Source organism: Canis aureus, chromosome 19, assembly GCF_053574225.1.
Source record: "Canis aureus isolate CA01 chromosome 19, VMU_Caureus_v.1.0, whole genome shotgun sequence".
Lineage (NCBI taxonomy): Eukaryota > Metazoa > Chordata > Mammalia > Carnivora > Canidae > Canis > Canis aureus.
Window position 1 is genome coordinate 17,160,933 of NC_135629.1, and position 20,166 is coordinate 17,181,098.

At 35.1% G+C, this 20,166-nt stretch overlaps 1 protein-coding gene across 1 annotated transcript in view; it reads right to left on the minus strand.

Annotated features, from left to right (window-relative positions):
• CNTN6 (contactin 6) overlaps positions 1 to 20,166 on the minus strand; it is a 275,835-nt gene that overhangs the window by 207,655 nt on the left and 48,014 nt on the right. The window contains exon 2 of the mRNA XM_077858034.1: positions 6,305 to 6,440. Within this exon, the coding sequence (XP_077714160.1) occupies positions 6,305 to 6,359 (55 nt within the window). The 5' untranslated portion in view covers positions 6,360 to 6,440. The remainder of the gene's footprint in view (positions 1 to 6,304; positions 6,441 to 20,166) is intronic.

Sequence of the window (20,166 nt, forward strand, 5' to 3'; positions counted from 1 at the left end):
GTTCATTTACTCTGGTTCTCAATTCAATAAAAGGTTATGCTTGAAACAGAATAAAATTCAAGCAATCATAAATAATTTTCAATGTCTCCTTATCGTAGTTCTCTGATTGTGAGTGTTTAGAAGGAGGTAGATTTTTTCCCAGATTCAATTTCAGGCTACTCCATTTGCAAAACAGCAAACTATGTAAAAATACTGACACATAGGGTGTGTTTTTTTTTTTTTTCAATTGTTGGTATAAGTCCTAAAAACAACTGTATTCCAGTTTTAAAAATCCATTACTTTGGGAGAAGTTTTGATAATAATATAACCACACTTCCCAGTAGATACTGCACATAAATAGTGGCAGGAAAGACTTGGAATTCCTAGTCTCATTTTATTCCTCAAGAGTAATTATAGAGAGGGAAAAACCAGCTTGTTAGACCCTGATGACATAACACAATAGTTAGAAAGCCTAAAAGAGGCCTTTAATACTATTCTGCCAATAAATGTGACTAGCTCTAGCTTCACTTCCTTGAATAATTCAGTTTCTCTCTGAAACAAAAATGAGTCTCATCGTGCATAACCACTATGTACTTCTTCAGGACTGACCAAATAGATAGGGATTCAGTCCATAATTTTATAAGATAATGTACAGAGTGCTCAGCCCTAACAAAATAAATACAAATGGCACATAGATAAGCCACTTACATTTATGAACCAAGTGGAATGTTTAGGAAAATTACCATTTAAATGATAATATTTTGTTAAAATAAATAAAGATAGAATAGGAAGAAATTCATAAGATGATATGAATATTGCATGCCATGGAAATAAAGTTCTTTATAACCAGTAAGGGCTGCTATTTCTTATTATGTTCTATGACATAATACAGCCATTGACCTTCATTGGCACTATTCTTAAGGACTGCCAAGCATGTATTAGGTACTGTGTTTAAAATAATGCTATCTCTAAACCCAGATAACCCAAAGCAGACACAGTGCGTGATTCAGCTGTTTATTATTTTATCCTATTATTTAATGTTTTAGGGACACTTGGGTGGCTCGGCAGTTGAGTGTTGGCCTGTGGCCCAGGGGGTGATCCTGGGATCTGGGATCGAGTCCCGCATCGGGCTCCTTGAGGGGAGCCTGCTTCTGTCTTTGCCTCTCTCTCTCTCTTTCTCATGAATAAACAAATAAGATCTTTAAAATAAATTTTTTTTACAATTGTCACATTTTTTAAATGTGAGAAGTTGAATTTTGCAATATGCCTATAATTTATCAAATTGTACACAAAAATCATAGTAAAGTATAAGATATAAAGAAACTTGGATTTCTCACACTTGTGACGTTCTAGCATTAACAAAATCTGATCCTACATGGTTTTTCAGCTTCTTCATTATACTCACTATAGATTTGCTCTAGCTACTTTGTTTAATATTTATCTTAAGATCAAAATATTTCTTTGTGAAAACTTCCTGTGCATTGTGTAAAAGAAAATTAGAGTTTTCACCCATTTATCAATGTAGTCTCCAAATTATTCCATTAATATTTATGTTTTCCCTACCCTAAAGACATGCACATGTCTCCACTAATTTGGGGGCTAAAACTCAAAACTTCTGAGTCTATACTAAACCTGTTGATGCTTTTTTTCCTTTCAAGAAAAACTGTGTCTTTTTGTCACTCTTTTATTTATTCTGTTCCTCATTCCCAGCAGTGAGTAGGCTTTCTCCTGAGTAGAATTCCATGCTCAGCCTAACCTCAGCATCTCCAGTAATTTACATATTTTTTTTTTTTTCTAACCCGCATTAGACAAGATTCTTTCTGTCATGGGGACAGAATCTCAATGTAAACTACCTTTAAATGAGAAAGGGCCATTTCATCGGCTTATCTTACTTAAAGTTCCAAAGGTAGAATAAAAACAAAAACAAAAACAAAAACAACTGTGCCTTTCTTCCCTTGAATTGTCCTGCTTCTGTGTAAATTTCATTTCCAGGGAGACTCTCACTTTACAAAGGCCCTGGGTACACTCCTACACTAATTATTTTTTTTTAAAGATTTTATTTATTTATTCATGATAGCCACACAGAGAGAGACAGAGAGGCAGAGACATAGGCAGAGGGAGAAGCAGGCTCCATGCACCAGGAGCCCGACGTGGGATTCGATCCCGGGTCTCCAGGATCGCGCCCTGGGCCAAAGGCAGGCGCCAAACCGCTGCGCCACCCAGGGATCCCTCCTACACTAATTAAAACACAAATGGAGTGCTTCTCTGTCATTTTATTTTAGCAAAAATCTAGAGATTTGCTAGATAAAATATATAAATAGATTGAAGGTTGAAAAAGGCAGCAGATGTCCTCCTTGAACATTTCCATGTTATATACTCTCTACTATGTTGTTGATATAGCAATTTGTGCTTTATTTCATATATCGACTTACTTGCTGGTTTCCATTTTTAGACTGCAGGCTAAAGGGGGCAGGGACCAGGGCCCTCCTATTGTTGAAGATCAGCATCTAGCCCAGTGCCTGGAACATACGAGGTCCTAATGCACATCTGTTGAATTGAATGGAACTGTTTTCTTTAGTTTATTTGATAAATATTTCTAGACCATCTGCTAGGTGATAGAGAAATAATAGAGAATATAGCAGATGGAAATCATTGCCCTCATGGAGTTTCCATTCAAATGATTTGAAACTTTTAAATATTACTAGAATTTCATCTCAGAAACCCTTTGAAAATAACATCATAACACATATTTATTGGGATAGACTAAACCAATGGTTTCTCAGAGGAAATTATATGACTAATTTTTTTCTATTGGATGATAATCCAAATAGGACCAACAACATTGAATCTCATTCATTCATTCACTCATTTATTCAACAAATGTTTACTGAGTCCCTACCAAGTGCCAGGAAGATACAGTCCCTGCACCCTGGAGCAAAAGGTCTAGTGAGGAAGAAACATAATACTTCGGTTTCCTATGGGTCCTATAGTAATTACAACTTGGTGGCTTGAAACAACACACTTATTTTCTCACAGTTCTGGAAGTCAGGACTCCAAAATGGGTTTCATGAGGCAGAAACCAAGGTATCTACAGGTCCATACTCCCTCCAAAGGTGCAGGGGGGTGAATCCATCTGTTCCCTTTTCTATAGCTTCTAGAGTTTCATTCCTTTCATTCATTGGTTAATAGTCCTCTTCTTCATACATAAGGTCAACAACATAGTATCTTCAAATCTTTTTCTGCTGTTTTCATATTGCCTTCTGCTCTGTGTCCAATCCCACTCTGCCTCTTTCTTATAAAGGTACTTGTGACATCCCACATAGGTTTTTCAGAATAGTCTACCCATCTCAAGATCTTTTTAACTTAATCACATTCTTAATATCTATTTTATTATTTAATGTAAAATTCAGTTTTCAGATACTAGAACCTAGATATCCTTGAGAATCATTATTTAGTCTACCACAAACATTAATGAAATAATTTAAAAGTATATGATTAGCAGTTAGATATCTTAATGAAATGGGCCTTAATTTTCTCATAATATTAAAAAATACTAAGATACAATAATAGAACTTTTAATCACTCACAACTTAAAAAATATTCCAGAATCATAATATATGCCTAGATAGATGATGATTTATAGTAAAGGCTCAAGAGCCTACATCAATAATAAATGTGCTAGAAGAAGTTGTAAATTTAATTAAAGCAAACTAATAAAAAGAAAACAGAAGAGTTTTGGGGCAAAAAGTTGTTTTAATTTAGAGCCTAGGGGGTGCCTGGCTGGCTCAGTCAGTTAGGTAACTGAATCTTGGTTTTGGCTCAGATCAAGATCTCAGGATCTTGAGATTAAGCCCCAAGTCAGGCTCTCTGCTCAGTGCAGAGTCGGCTTGTCTCTCACCCTTGTTCCTTCCCCTTCCCCCCACTCATTCTCCCTCTCTCAAATAAATAAATCAATAAAATCTTAAAAATAATAAATTGATAAAATCTTTAAAATAATTCGAGTCTGAGAAGATTCAAAATATCAAAATTTCCAAAAGATTATACCAGTGAAAATAGGAAGGAAAAAGCAGATAATTACAAAAGATTTGCTAGTCTTTCAGAATTAATAAAAAGTAAGAACTGGGAAAGAAAAGAAGATATATGTATTTCTATATATATATATATATATATATATATATATATATATATATACATAGAAAGAGCACTTCATCATCAGATAATATAATTTTCCAAAAAAGAAGAAAATCTAATTTTCTCTCTACTTTATCTGCAAGTAGGGAGACATATCATGAGATCTTAAATAAATAAATAAATAAAATTAAAGCAATGCACTCTTGTATATATCATTATCAAAACCCTTACCTCCGGGACAATGTTTAGCTCAGACTATTTTATTTAAATAGCTATGGCTTAAAAAAATATATTCAATCTGTTCTTTTACAAGGAAATTGTGCACCAAGGACATACGATTATTTTTCCCTTTAGACTAAAGCTAAAGGACATGTTGAATCACAACCAATTTGGATAAATAAAAGTCAATAAAAGAATTTCTCAGATCTGATATGCATTCTGAGAATAATAATTTATTTTAATTTAACACAAAAGTTCTTTTAGAGATACTATACTGATTCAATATACATATTTAAAGGGCAAAATGTTAATGTTAAATTTTGATAGGAAGCCAAAATATGAAGTAGGAAGAGAATTTCTTATTCACACATTTATAATTTGGGGGCACCTTGATGACTCTGCTCTGTCTTTTTTAATCTATTACAAAATAAAAGCATTATTATTTAACTCTGAATCTTTGTTAGAGAGAGTTAGAAGTGACATGAAGCAAAATAATGTAATCACTTTGAATAAATATGTAGCACTTCTAAACACCGGATTCTCTAGTAGTAAAAATACCTTTATTTACATGGTTTTCAGATTCAAATGGTTGATTTCTACATATTTTAGCATTCTCATAGCTTTCAAGATTAGTATTATCTTTCCATTTCTTAAAATTGCTACTAAGTATGTATCTCTTATAACTGCTGCTTTTCTGCTTGTAAATTACTATGTTGGTTTCTGTGCTCTCTCAATATGTTACTGTTCTTTTTGTTTTTTGTTTTTGTTTTTGTTTTTTTACACAAATATGAACTTCAAGAGTCCCATTATCACACAGTTGGTGGAAAGCAGCATGATATGGTAGAAGGGCTGCTTTGACAGTGAGATAATCTAGCCAATGTCCTAGCTCTGTGACAATTCAAATAGGTAAACTTGACCATTAAGAATAGAACTCTATGATCTTAACAGACTATGGTTGATGATTTAGAAAAATGGCCACTCTTATTCCCTTTTCTACTTCCAGCTCTTTTATAACTTCGCAGCTTCTCTATCAAGAGATGAAGTATATTTCCAAACTCCTTGAACCTAGACTGGTCTTGTGATTTCGAATGGTTAAAAGAAAATGTAGCAGAAATGACACTGTGACAGTTTGTAAGTCTCAGCATCAAGAAATTTTGCATGCTCCTGATTTCTCTTGGCACTCTGAGCAGTCACTATATGGAAGAGCCAGAGCCACAGGGGATGAGTGAGTGATCACTTGAACCAAGGCCAAGGCAGCCCAGTTATCTCAGTTAAGAATGTCTTTGACCAGCATAGTCCCAGATGACCCAGGAGCTGACCACAGATATTCATTCAAGCCAATACTAAAAGAACAGCCCAAGTGAACCTACCCTAAATTGCCAACCTTCAGACTTATCAACTAAATGCATGGTTAGCTCCTACTTAACCTACTAGATTTGGGATGGTTTGTTACACAGCAAAAGCTAATTAACACACCAATATTAATAGATATAGGCTGAGTAAAAGAACATGTATCATTGAAATGGAAAGAATAATTTCAAAGGTTATTTCTATTTTTGATATAACATTCTATATCACTTTTTCTTCTATTTTAATATAGCTTTTTTATACTAAGTTCTAATTTGAGAGAAAAATAGGTATTTCAACCTTAATTTTTAAAGACTATACAGGAAATAAAAAAGAACTATTCTTCATTGTTTATTAATGCAAAGATGATTTAATTACATCCTATTACAATAAAATTTCATATTTGACAATTTATAATTGAAATAATGTTAGCTCTGTTTAAAAATAGAGCTTGATGCATTTCTTAAGGATTCTATATTAGCCATAGACAGTACCTTAAAATTTTTTTTCATCACTTAGTAATTCAAATAAATAACATAAGTATTATGCATTTGCAAATTGCTTCACATATAGAAAAGAAGTATAATGCTAATAGATTATCAATCAAAATCATAATAAAACACTTTACCTGCACAAGTATTTATGAGTGGCAGCAGAATTACCAGTTTCCATAGCAACCTCATTTCCACTTTCTAAGGTCAAAATTTCTCCCATACAATCAGCAGGAAAAAAAGTGTCTATCTTCCAGTCAGTAGCTCAAGAGTCTGAAAGAGACAAAATTGTCATGAAATGACAAATATACATTAGATACTTAAAAATGTATATGAATTTTTTAACATTATTCAATTTATTATTAAAATATTGTTATCCAATATAAAGCAACCTAAATGTCTACCATATATATATATATATATATATATATATATATTTAGTTTTGCAAAGTTTCCATAATTTCAATTCATATTTCCATAATTTCAGTTCGTACCTTAGATACACATGTCATTTGCTATGAGATTTGAGGTAGTAGATAATGGACTGGAATGCACTTCAATTGAATGCATTATGTGGATTAAAACTTTCATTAATATAATTTTGACTTTAATTGCTCTTAATGAGGATTAAAAACATATTAAGCCAACTCCTATAATTCTGTTGTTGCTCTTATTTCTGATCCTATGCCATTAAGAATAGGATAAAATATTACTCTATCTTATATTAATTAACAGTGATTTTATAAATTTCATGGACTTTTCTAAGTTTTTTGTTACTATTTTTGAGAATATATTCATTAAGAAACATGATCTTTCCTAATGTTACTAGAACTAAAACTAATATTGTGCTACAAAATTTTTACAAGAAATGAATTCCTAGAAGTGTTATCTTTCAAATATGAGACATGCTTTTCCTATTGTCTTATATCATAATTTTCTCTAATTTATTTTGACAGGCTATCTTATGAAAAAAGAAATTAAGATAAAGTGTTCTGTGTTCCTTACTTTAAAAGAGAAATCTAATAAGGAGATTCTTAAAACTCATGATCTTAAAATATATTTTATATATTCTCTCTCTCTCTATATATATAGAATAAGCTCAGAATAAACTCATCTAGGTTACAATTGATAAAATGATTGTATATCATATCAAATGATAGTACCCTTTGGGGATTTTTAGCTTACATATATAGTTTTCTTGCAATTTTATTTTATTTTATTTTATTTATTTTTTTAAAAGATTTTATTTATTTATTCATGAGAGACACAGAGACAGAAAGAGACAGACACAGGCAGAGGGAGAAGCAGGCTCCAGGCAGGGAGCTGGACGTGGGACTCAATTCCGGGTCTCCAGGATCACACCCTGGGCTTCAGGTGGTGCTAAACCACTGTGCCACCTGGGCTGCCCTTTTTCTTGCAATTTTAAATACTTTTGGAAATATGTGGACTTTTTATGTGATGCTAGCAGATAATGAAATTTTGAATATTTCCTGATATATTTTTAAATTTTAAAAATCTTTCTTGGGATGTCTGGGTGGCTCAGTCGTTGAGCATCTGCCTTTGGCTCAGGGCATGATCCCGGAGCCCCGGGATCAAGTCCCACATCAGGCTCCTTGCATGGAGCTTGCTACTCCTCCCTCTGCCTCTTTTTCTGCCTCTCTCTGTCTCTCATGAATAAATAAATAAAACCACTTAACAATTTTTTAAAAATAAAAATCTTTCTTTTTTTTCTGTTGCTAATTACTTCAACTGAAGTAAAAAACTGACTATATTCAACTTTAAGGTTTTACAAAATCTAAGTTAAATGCTTTCAAATTTAATCAAGGAATAGAAATCCAAGGGAAAATAATTAATATTCAGTTAATAAATAGGCTATATTGAGTTGATAATGTTATTGAGTTGAGAGTCTTTTCACAAATTCTCCCTTTCTGTTCTTTTTACCCTACGAATTCTAAGACTCAACTTCCTTATATTTAAATGAAGTAATATTCTATATCAACTCCTCATTTATGTTTTCAACAAATATTTATTTATCGGTTTATTTATATTCATTCTCTGAAAGACATTAGATACTTAAGTATTAGTAATGAATCTAAAAACCTTTGTCCACCTCAAGGTGCTGCTGAGTTAGGGACAAACAGGGCTAGGCAGGGCTAGGTAGGGGCCCACAGAAGCAGGCTTACAAAATCCCAAGAATGCTGAGATGTACATTCAGGCCCTCAGGGGCAACTCTGTCGGAACCCCTCTCACTTCAGTGAGCTTTCTCTGTATCTTTTTTTTTTTTTTTTGGATCTTTACTTAATAAGCTTCTGTCCCTTTACTCACTCTCCTGTGTCCGCCAGATTCATTCTTCAACTCTGTGAGACAAGAACCAAGATCTCCTGTATCACTGCCATCTTATAAGAGACACAGACACTTAACAAAATCAACACAGATCAACCACAAAATCAAACACAGATATATACACAGGTGAATATTTATTTGTGGTAAATATGGTAATGTTTTGAACTAAAAAATGAACTCTATGTGATCTATGAGATGGGGTTCAAGTAGCATTTTTGAGCTGAAGTTTGAAGGACAGATAGCTCTTAGCCAGGCCAAGAGTGGGTGTACATGGTATGGGGGGTGTAGGAGTGCAGGGATCAAGGTGGGTAAGGATTAGGAATGAGAGTAGCAGTCTAAGCAAAACGGAGTAAGTAGGACATGGTCATGAGGCAGGACTAAATTTGCATTTTCAAAGACCTGGAGAAGAACTGGTTTCATGAAATCAGAAGGACAATGGCAGGAGACAAGGTTGGAAAAGGAGAAAAAGGCTTGAATACGCCAGGCCTGTAGGCCATGTTAACAAGTATGGATGCCATACTTTCAAATTATAATTGAGGATTTTAAGCAGGACAGAATTTAATTTATATCTTACAAACACCACTCTGGCTGATGTGGAGAATGGAAGGGATGGAGTGAAACATAGACTTTTGTAGTCTAAGAAACAGATGATGATCCTTTTGCCTAGAGTAGTGGAATCTAAGATAAAGACAATGTGATCTCTGAATAGTCTTCCAGCCTGAACTCTCTTGTTCTTTCCATGCCTGTGAATATCACATCCAAAATTATCTTTCTAAGACAAAGATTTGGTTTCATTATGCCAGCATTCTGAAACTTTTGATCATTCTCTACTGTCTAATCATCTAAAGCCTTTGGAATGGTATTCAAGGCCTTATACAATAAATTTCTAACTGTTCTTTTCCAGCCAGATTACTCAGTAAATACTTCCAGTATAGGCTCAAGGATCTACTCTCTTTTTATATTTGATTTACTTTGCATATGTATCATACATTGTCTCCACATGGATGCTCTTTGACTTGCATAGAATTCTCCATTGGAACCTACATCTCCCTTAAAAATCATATAATGGTAACATGACCATATATCTCTATTTTTCCCTGACAGTTTCTATTTATTGAAATGTCAAAGCACAACTAGTAACAGTACCCCATTCCTCCTCCCAAAATGTCCTAGTTTACAAGATAAATTATATGACCAACTTATCTGATGGACATTCATTATTTTTCCAACCCAGCATTTCTTTCCTCTTCTTCTGATAAAAAGCTCTGTGACTTTCTTTTGAGGAACTGCTTCCCTAAATATCTTCAGTCCATATAATTAGAGTAGGATTGCTTTTATCTTCTAGCTCCAGGGATGAGGATGTAACAAGGGCTGTGTCAATCAGAAATCCATTCACTTCACTACACTATTTTGTAAAAGGAGGGGCACATAAGCCAAACCAATGACAACCAAAACCAGGACCTTTGTCAATATATTATTAAGATGATTAAATCGATATCATAAAAATCTGTTAATTAAATATATTTCACAAGAGCTCTCTTAACCAAATTTTGTAAACATGGCTAAAAACTCAATTTCTCTTGGCAAACAGTTTACTAAGTCCTTGCTCCAACTACTTCTTATAGGATCTAATGCTCCTGGGTTATAATGCACACAAACCCAATTTCCAAAAGCCTCCAGATACCCAGGAATGGTTCCTTCTTCTTTTTAGGCTAACATAATTATTCAAAACATCAAATCTCACAGAAGCCCCCCAAAAATCTAGCTAACCCTACCCCACCTGGTATCCATGCTTCCTACATTCCCAACTTGCTTTTGACCCGTCCCTGGTACAATCCCTTGCGTGGCCCTTGTATTGTCTGGATCTGCAAGAAGAGTTCTGCTTCACCTATCCCAGCTGTGTATATCCAAGTGTTACTGTGCCGTGTTCTCCCTTCCAAAAAACCTATAGTCATACCTGATACCATGAAATTATGAAACTATCTGCCATGCTTATACCCCTGGAATTTCCAAATGTTAACCAATACAATGAAATTTTTGCCTAATCTAGTTTTTATTGTATGTTTATCTCTTGCAACCAAGATAATCTGAATAGTACATCGTTCTTCACATTCATTCATTTATATGAAGTGTTTCGCAAAGCTCCCAGAGCAAACTGACATGATATATATCTCCTGAGACTTGTATTTATCAAAGCCTCCACTGTATTGCCAGAATTTTCATACCTTACTTTGAAGATAAACACCATGTGTAATACTTGCTCATAATACTTGGTGTGATATACAATGTAGAGCTCACAGTTATTCCATAATATGTGCTTGGTTTATATTTGAAAGCCAAATAATCTAGTATTATCAAGGAAAAAACTAAACTGGGAACCTAGAGATATTGCTTCTACTGTCTCTCTCTCTCTTAACAAGCTGAGTAATGTTGAGTGATTCATTTATAATCACAGTGACTGCCATTTTCCTCTTATGAAATGGAGGTGTTTGACCTAGAGATTACCTTCATGTTTCTTCCAGCTCTAATATTCTAAAATTGTTTGATTCAACCCAGCATATAATTTCATAGTAAATATTGCACTTTACCATCTGGGTGTTTACCAGCATCCTGTAATGAGGGCAAAGCCCAGGAGACATTTTATTTGGCAATACTCTATAAAGATAGGTTAATAGCTATTATTTATACGTTGGTTGTCATTTGTAAAAGTTCCATTCGTAAAAGTTTAAATTACAGGAGGAAGGAGAGTACTCTGGCTCAATGAGAACCATCCAGATAAGAAGAGTCTGTTATTTACTCACAGCCAAATGGCCTAGAAATATTCAGTAGGTAAAATTTATGCTCGTCACTGACATGAAAAGTAGCCATAGGAATTATTCCTAGGTTCCTAGAATCCTAAAGATTGCCTGAAGCAAAATAAAGAAAGTTAATACATAAACTCAAAAGAATTTCCAGAAGCTCTAAAAAAGTTTCAAAGATGCACCACCCGCATTTTGTTTTTGATGAAACTTTTAGGCCATGCAGACTTTTAAATATCATTTTGACCTAGAAAAGTGGGTGTCTTGACCCAACTGCTAAGATCACTGTTGTATTTTTACTGAACAAACTTTGTTCTCTCTAGACCATGTGTGTTTCTTTTTTCTCTCATGGAATTCCTCATTACAAAAGTATCAGTTTCAAACACTACAACAAAAAGAATATGCATCGGTTCACAATCCCTTTCTTGCAATTCCAAAATATATATATTTTTAAATCTGTGAAAGTTATAATGTCCTTGTAAGTTGGATGGCAAAATTCACTGGGTGGTAAAACCTGTCCTAAGTTATTGTGAGGTTGTTCAGTCTGTTTTATCCAATTTATTGAGTATTTACATGTATTGTTGCTCAACCAGAAATTTTGGTTGATAGAGCTATTGCCCACTGGAGGTATTGTCTAAATACATATGAAATTATACTACAGTGTTTTTCACTGTGGCAAATCGGGATCAGCAAACTACAGAATGATGACAAAATTTGGTCCCCTATCTATTTTTGTAAATAAAGTTTCCTCGGAATACAACATGCCTGTTTATTTATGTACTGTGTATAGCTATTTTTGTACCACAAATGCAGAGATGAATAAGTTATACCACATGAGACCATATGACCCTCAAGAAAATATTTATTATCTGGACCTTTACAGATTTAGTTTCTGGAAGTTCTTTTGCTCATCCTTACTCTAATATATTCTAAACCCTAAAATATATTTGGCTATAAAGATTTCAGGTAAAGGATTGTGGCACTGTATTTCTTTAACCCTATGTATATGCACTCAGCAAAAATATTGTTTGTTTAGCAGAAAAAAATGGGTCCTATATTTTGAAGTAGCTTCAGCTAGTCAGTATCCTGCCTTAAATTGACCTCTTTGGATCACGTGTTGTTAACAAGCATCTGACCCTAAAAGCAGGTAAGAGAAGAATCCAGAAACAAGTGCTGTGACTGTGAGGTCACACTCAACATTAATTATTCTTAACCCAGGCAATGCTAACAGTTTCTTTGTACGGTTCAGAATAATTGCTTTCTTAGAATTGGAAAGCTATCACTCAGTCTACCCCTTGGCTATAAAACCATTCATCAGTCTATGAATTGCATACAATTGCCAGTAAACCAGGAATTAACTAGGAAAGTCAACTATTGGCTAAACCTCAAGCAGCAGGGAAATTCAGAGGGGGTGGGGGCTGTTACCATATTCAACTGTGGTATTATAGCAGACATGGGAGAAATGTGATTTATCAAAAGAGAGAGATTCTTTTTCTTTTACAAAAGAGGTTTCCAACCTGGGACAGGAGCTTAAATAAAAAGGCAGGGCGTGGAGCCCCCAGGTGGCTCAGTTAGTTAGGCATCTGACTCTTGGTTTCAGTTCAGGTCATGATCTCATAGGTTATGGGATCAAACCCTGAATCAGGCTCCATACTCAGTGGGGAGTCCGCTTGAAAGATTCTTTCCCTGTGCCCCCTGCTTCCCAAATAAATAAATAAATCTTTAAAAAAAAAGGCAGAGTAGATGTGCACGTGTAGCTCTACAACAAGCCTTTGGAAGGAGCTCAGACAGGATTCTAGTGGGTACTCTCCAACTACTCACAAGCTTCATAAATGCTTAAGATGACCTATTACATCACATTGTAGGACAGAAGGAAAGCATGGGAAGTTATCCTTGTCCAACTCTCAGTCTCTTGCTCTTTAATAATAGAGATATGTAGGTGATAACATTTTGGATGATGGAGAATTATGTTCTTAATACACTCTTGTAGAAATCCTTAGGTCAATTACAAATTATACCCATTCCTTACCCCTTCTATACCACTTGAAATGATTTTTCTCACTTTGATAGAAAAAACAAAACCAACTACTGCTACTACTGAATGGTTTGGTGATTGGAATGGTTCTAAATAAAGGGTAATAGAATGGCCCATGCAGGAATATTACTTAAAATATTGGCCAACTTCTCTCTCTAATTGTATCTCACTTATATTGCTTTAGCATGAAAGGAAACCATTGTTGAAAGTGCATTAGTCCTAATGGGCTTTATTCTTCCTCTACTTATGGCAATATTGCTTTGACACTAAAGAATTTTGTAGCAGAGATCAAGATCCATTTTCAGATTGTGTGTTCATCATCAGAACAAATGTGCTCAGCACTAATTGCCCTTTTGTTTTTAATTGACCAATTAATTAACTGCATCAGATAAATTAAAAATCCCAAATCCATTTTCTTCAGGTAACTTTACTGTTGTATTTCTGTGTGATCAAATTCCACAGATGGACAGAAGAGAAGATGCTTAACAATTTTTACAACAGATTTCCAACCTCAGCATTCATGGAGTTATTTACTATCAAACTAAATCAATAATAAATTAAAAGATGAAATATTTATGATCTGAAAAAATCTGACTTGGACTAGGAAACTCCAACTGCCATTAAGTCAGGCAAAGTAGCAAGATAAATTGTACCATCACAGTCTTTGTTTTCAGAATATAATGCTATCACTTATGATAATTGTTATGCCAGCTCTCCAAATAGGCAGTCATAATAGATGATAGATTAGTAGAAAGATATAACACAGCGTGTTTAATGCAATCACAGAAGAAGTATTACTTTTTTTCTTAGAGGAGGCATGATTACATGTTAAGTTGTTAACAGCATGAAATAAATGCAAATATGTTTGTTATGAAAATAGAATTATTTGTACATTATTTTTTTGTTAGAGCAATAGGCAGTAGAACTTAACTCACTCTTCGATATAGTCGATCTCAGATGCCTTCTGCTTGAGGAGTCTTCCTGAAAGAGATCAGTCTTGAAAAACTGATTTTCTAACTGCTAAAAAATCATACTTTCAATGGACTGCAGAATTTAAAGAAAGTGTATAGATGACATAGGTCAGCCTTTTGCTTTCATAGGTGAGGCCAGTGAGGCCTTGAGCAGGTAAATGTTTATTCTAATTCAGTTCATGACCTAGAGTAGACCTGGGACTTACAGGCACAACCCTGACAGAGGGTTCTCCTTACTAGTTGTTCCTCATGATCTGCCACATAGGACATACCACCCCAGTCTAAATAGCTTCAGCTTCTGTGGGTCCATTTTCCCAAATATAAAATGCAGGTAATGAGACCTTCTAGGAATGCTCTTGGTGTTTATGCTACTCAGAATAAGAGAATGCAAGTTGGGGGATACTGGTTTGGAGGACTTGTAATGTCCACTCTCCACTCCTAAAAGGATGACAAGAAATACCTGTTTGGCCAAATTCATGTTTATTAGACTTATTGCAGAAAAGGAGACTACTATTTGACATGGTCTTAGCACTACCTTGGGAGGGGAAGTTATGGATGATATATATATAGGATTTCATGGCCTGAGCCGAGTGATTTTAAAGTTGTTATTCCAAGACAAGAACTTGAGTAGGACTGGGCAAGTTTATGCAATAATAGCTGTAGATTGATGGGTACCATGAAGTGAGACTTTTGATGTGCATCCTGAAATGTTAAGTTTTATCCTGTAGAAGCAAATATTTCCTGAAGCAAATAACTAAATGATTTTTTCTTTCAGTACCATTTAACATAGGGATAGGGATATGCCAGTTGTAGTTCCCAGTATAATAGAGTAGATGGACTGTTAGCCAACCGCGAAAACAAGAAGTTGGGAAACTTTTTCTGTATAGCATCAGACAGTAAATACTTGAGGTTTTTGCAGTTTGGTCTTTGTCGCCACTACTTGAACTGAACTATTGTAGCATAAAAGCAGCCATAGACAGGAGAGTAACAAATGGAGTGGCTGTGTTCTAATAAAACTTTATTTATCAAGCAACAATATATGATAGAGTTTAGTCCAAGGCTGCAGTTTACCAATACCTGGCTAAAGAATGACATGGAAAGTAATTTCTGGTGGTTAAGTTCTCAGCCCCAGCCTACTGAATATTTGATTAAGCTCTGGGGCAACAGAAAGCTGAGAGTCATAGAGAACACCTCAGATAACAAATTTCAGAAATATCTAGATTACAAAGAATGAAGTATATGCATTTATTCAGTTATTTTTTAACTTTGCTACTGTATAAAATATACATATAATATATTATGACATATGATTTGGTGTATATATGTGTGTGTATGTGTATGTTAAACAGCAAGGAACAGATTATTTTACTTTTTACTTTTTTAAAATAAATTAACCAAAAAATAATCAAAACAAGAATATTTATAGCAAGATCCTCTTAAAACAGATATGTGTGGTGTGTATGAAGTATTTTTGTTTTGTTTTGGGGAAAGTATAAAATCTGGGGAGAAGTATTAGAAGAGCAGAGGAAAAAAAAAACCTTTTAGTTCTTTCTGTGCCTAAGAAAAAGTAGTCTGAATATGAGAATATTTAAAAAGAAAATTTTCTGCTTTGCTACATTCTTCAAATTAAAGAAAAACAAAACAAAACATCAGTATAGGCCAAAATATTACCTAATTCTAATAAGTCATACATATAATATAAATGTTTAGATATTTTTATATACTATATATTATATAATACGCATATTATATATAATTTATATATTATATAAATAAAAATATATATTAAATCTTATACTTAGGTTTAAAAAATTGATCTACTTATTTAGAAGTAGAGTATGGTAGAGAAAAGTGACTTTATATGAATCAATATTTAAAAACCGACACAACACAAACATATGGGGTGAATCTGCCAACATTTAATATTTGCCTATTTTTTACCTAGTTGCCAAAAATCAGATATAACTAAGACTGCATTAGTAAAATCATAACGGTCAAAACAAGGGAAGTGTTATTTTTGTCTTAATGTGCACTTACGTAACCACATGGGGAGATTGTATTCTCTTCTAAACATCATGGTTTAAGAAGAATTTTGATAAATTGAAACTCCCTCCTGGGGAGAAGGGTGAAGATGATGAAGTGCCTGGGAACTTATGAGGGTCAGTAGAAAGAAATGAGTATGTTTAGCCTGGAGAAGAGAGGATTTAGCAGGCGGAGAAGAGCCATCTTCAAATATTTGAAGGGCTGTCTTGTGGAAGAAGGATTAGACTTATTATTTGTGTCTCAGGAGAGCAGAACTGTGACCAAAGGGTAGACATTTCAGGGCAGCAAATTTCAGCTTAATATCAGCCCAGAGCATTTTAACAAGTAGAACTGTTTAGCCAGTGGTTAAGCGTACTGGCTTTGAAACCTAGACAGTCTGGGCTACTATCGCACAACCTACAGATACTTAATAGCTTTGGTGATTTTAGAGAAAATAGAATAGCCTTTCTGAGCCTGAGTTTCATGATAATTATAATGGAAAAAGTAGTATCTACTACATGGGTTTATATGAGTATTCCATGAAATTGTTCCTACAAAAAAGTAAAAGTGAAATGGTTTCTCCTTGAGATACCAAGTTCTTTATCATTAGGATTATATAAGGTAGCTAGATGACACCATTTCTGGATATTATAGAGAGCATTTCTGCATCAAGGAGAAGGTTAAACTAAGCTTCTTAAGCCCTTTTAAGCTTGTTTATTTTTAATTCTATTTAAGAGCAGGAAGTCAGAAATCCCCTGGACCAGGGTTTATTCGGTGATAGGCCAAAAGCTAGATTTTTGTATCAGAGTATTTAAACATTGAGGAACCCATATAAAAATTAACATTTGGGTTTCTCTTTCAATTTCTGAAGAGATACCACCTCATACCGGTCCAAATGGCTAAAATGAACAATTCAGGAAACAACAGGTGTTGGCAAGGACTCAGAGAAAGGGGAATCCTCTTACACTGTGGTTGGGAATGAAAACTGGTGCACTACCCTGGAGAACAGTATGGAGGTTCCTCAAAAGGTTAAAAAATGGGGGGGCCCCTGAGTGGTCTGTTGGTTAAGCATCTGCCTTCAGCCCAGGTCATGACCTCTGGGTCCTGGAGATATCAAGCCCTGCATCGAGCTTCCTGCTCAGTGATGAGTCTGCTTCTCCCCCTCCCTTTCCCCTTTCCCTCTGCTTGTGCTCTCTCTCTCTCTCTCTCTCTCAAATAAATAAATAAAGTCTTGGGATGCCTGGGTGGCTTGTTGGTTGGGCATCTGCCTTCAGTTCAGGGTATGATCCTGGAGTACTGGGATCGAGTCCCACTTCCTGCATGGAGCTTGCTTTCCTCTCTGCCTATGTCTCTGCCTCTCTCTCTCTCTCTCTCTCTCTCTGTCTCTCATGAATAAATAAATAAAATATTTTTTAAAAATTAAAAAAAATAAAATCTTAAAAAAAGATTAAAAGTAGAACTACCTTATGACCCAGTAATTGCACTGAGTCATACAAATGTAGTGACCCAAAGGAGCACCTGCACCCCAACATTTATAGCAGCAATATCCACAATAACCAAACTGTGGAAACAGCCAAGATGTCCATTGACAAATGAATGGATAAAGATGTGAAATACATACATATATATATACACATACATACACACAATGGAATATTACTCAGCCACCAAAAAGAATGAAATCTTGCCATTTGCAACAATGGGGATATAACTAGAGGGTATTATGCTAAGTGAAGTAAGTCAGTCAGAGAAAGACAAATACCATATGATTTCTTAAATTTCACAAATGAATTTAAGAAACAAAACAGATGAACATAGGGAAAGAAAAAGAAAAATAACATGAAAATTGAGAGGTAGGCAAACCATACGTAAGAGACTCTTAACTACAGGTAACAAAGTGACAGTTTCTGGAGGGGACAAGGGTAGGGAAGGAATAACTGGGTGATGAGCATTAAGGAATGCACTTGATGGAAAGAGCACAGAGTGTTATATGCAACCGATAAATCACTAATTCAATATAAATTGAATTCAGTTAAATAATTTTTTTTAAAAACCTAGATATTTGGCATCTTGTCCACATGTTTACACAGTAACAATACAACAAAAATTCATTAATGACAACCAGTTTCAGGAGTGCTTGGCTTTTTTTTCCACTGTTTGTCTTAGCCTGGGGGACCTCGACTGTCTCAGACCCAACCCATTTCACTCTTTCATACCACCAGCCTAGTCTCTGTTTTCCCTGCCTGACACCACCCGGGTGAGATAGCTGGAAGCAGAGTCCTTTTGGATTGTGTGACAGCACAGAAAAAGAGAAGGAATAGGAAAAAGAATGAGATACCAGGGGGCTGGCTGAAAGGGAAGATCACAGGAAGAATAGTAACATGACTTTTTGAATAGTGACCAGGCTCTGTGCCAAGGATTGTACGTGTAATGTCTCATGGAATTTTCATAGCAGAACTATAAGGTATGTACAAGGACTGCTCTCTTTGTACAGTCGAGGGTACTAATGCTGGGAGGGATAAGGAATTGGACAGAGTGAACCCAACTAATGAGTGGCAGAAAAGTCCATCATCTGACCAGTTTCTGCTTGAATCCTGAGCCTGTGCTTTCTACCACACCAGTCAATTTTATAGACTTTACAATTTTGCCCAAAGCTGACACTAGGAGATGCAGCTCAAATTTCTTAGCATTAAAAAAAAAGATTTCTCCGTATTTGAGTTGCACATGGATGATTCCTCCTTTGTTGTGAATAATCTGAACTGTTATAAATGTATATGGCATTGGGCAAGGGTTCCCATCATGTGCTTTTCAGGCTTAAGAAAAAAAGTTGCATGCAGTCATACAATGCAAAAAACATAAGGTTAAATAAAGTGAACAAATTCCTGCAGGATTTTTCAACATCTCTGCTACTGGAAGGTCTATCATAACATTTGAAGAGAAAGATATAGTATATTGTATTACTCAGACTTTCATGAGCCTGGGATTCTGTTTTCTACAATGCTTTTCCCTAGGGTGAATGCGCCAAAGAAGCACTTTGGGAAAACCTGCTCCAGACAAAAGAGCCCTGGACCAGAAATGCAAAGGTTTCTGAGTCCCATCTCTGCCACTAGCTAGTGATAGAATCTAAGTAAGTCTTGCAACCTCTGTTCTTAGGTTGCTCACAGTAAATTCTGGGACGGTCGTATCTGTACTACCATCTGCTCCTAATTTTTGTAAGGATCAACTAAATAAAGGGTTGGAGAGAGCTCTCCAACTTGGAAAAAGCCCAAGATATACATCAGGGATTAAATGACTTGAGTATCTCTCTCCTGCATAACTGATCAGGAAAATTGACTGGATTCTAATCACGTTCATGCCAATCAGTGATTTTCTGACCGAAGTAAATGGTATATCTTCTTTTTTTAATGCCTGGATGTGTGAATTTTCTGACTTACCTGGAAAAGAATTATTAAAAGAAAATCTATATATTCATATTACCATGAATGTATTAAAACTATGCAGTCGTAGGCTCTCTGCTGAGAAAGAACGCACTTTCTTCCAAGGCTATCCATTACGAGAGAAAGGGTGAAAAAAATAGTGAACTCTCACAGCAGGATGTACACTGATTCCATTCTGTTCCCCTTGGCTAAGGTTCATGGTCCCCAACCCCTGGACAATTGGACCTTTTGCCTTCTCTTCCATCAACCTGTCCCCTGATATGTGCTCCCATTGGCAGTCCTGACCTCACAGAAATAGGAGTTGCCTCAGGAGGAAAATGCAGTTGCCTGTCAACACTGTTGCTGCAAAAGTCTGGGAAATTCCTCTGCTATTGAGAGGCTAGAATTTTGAAA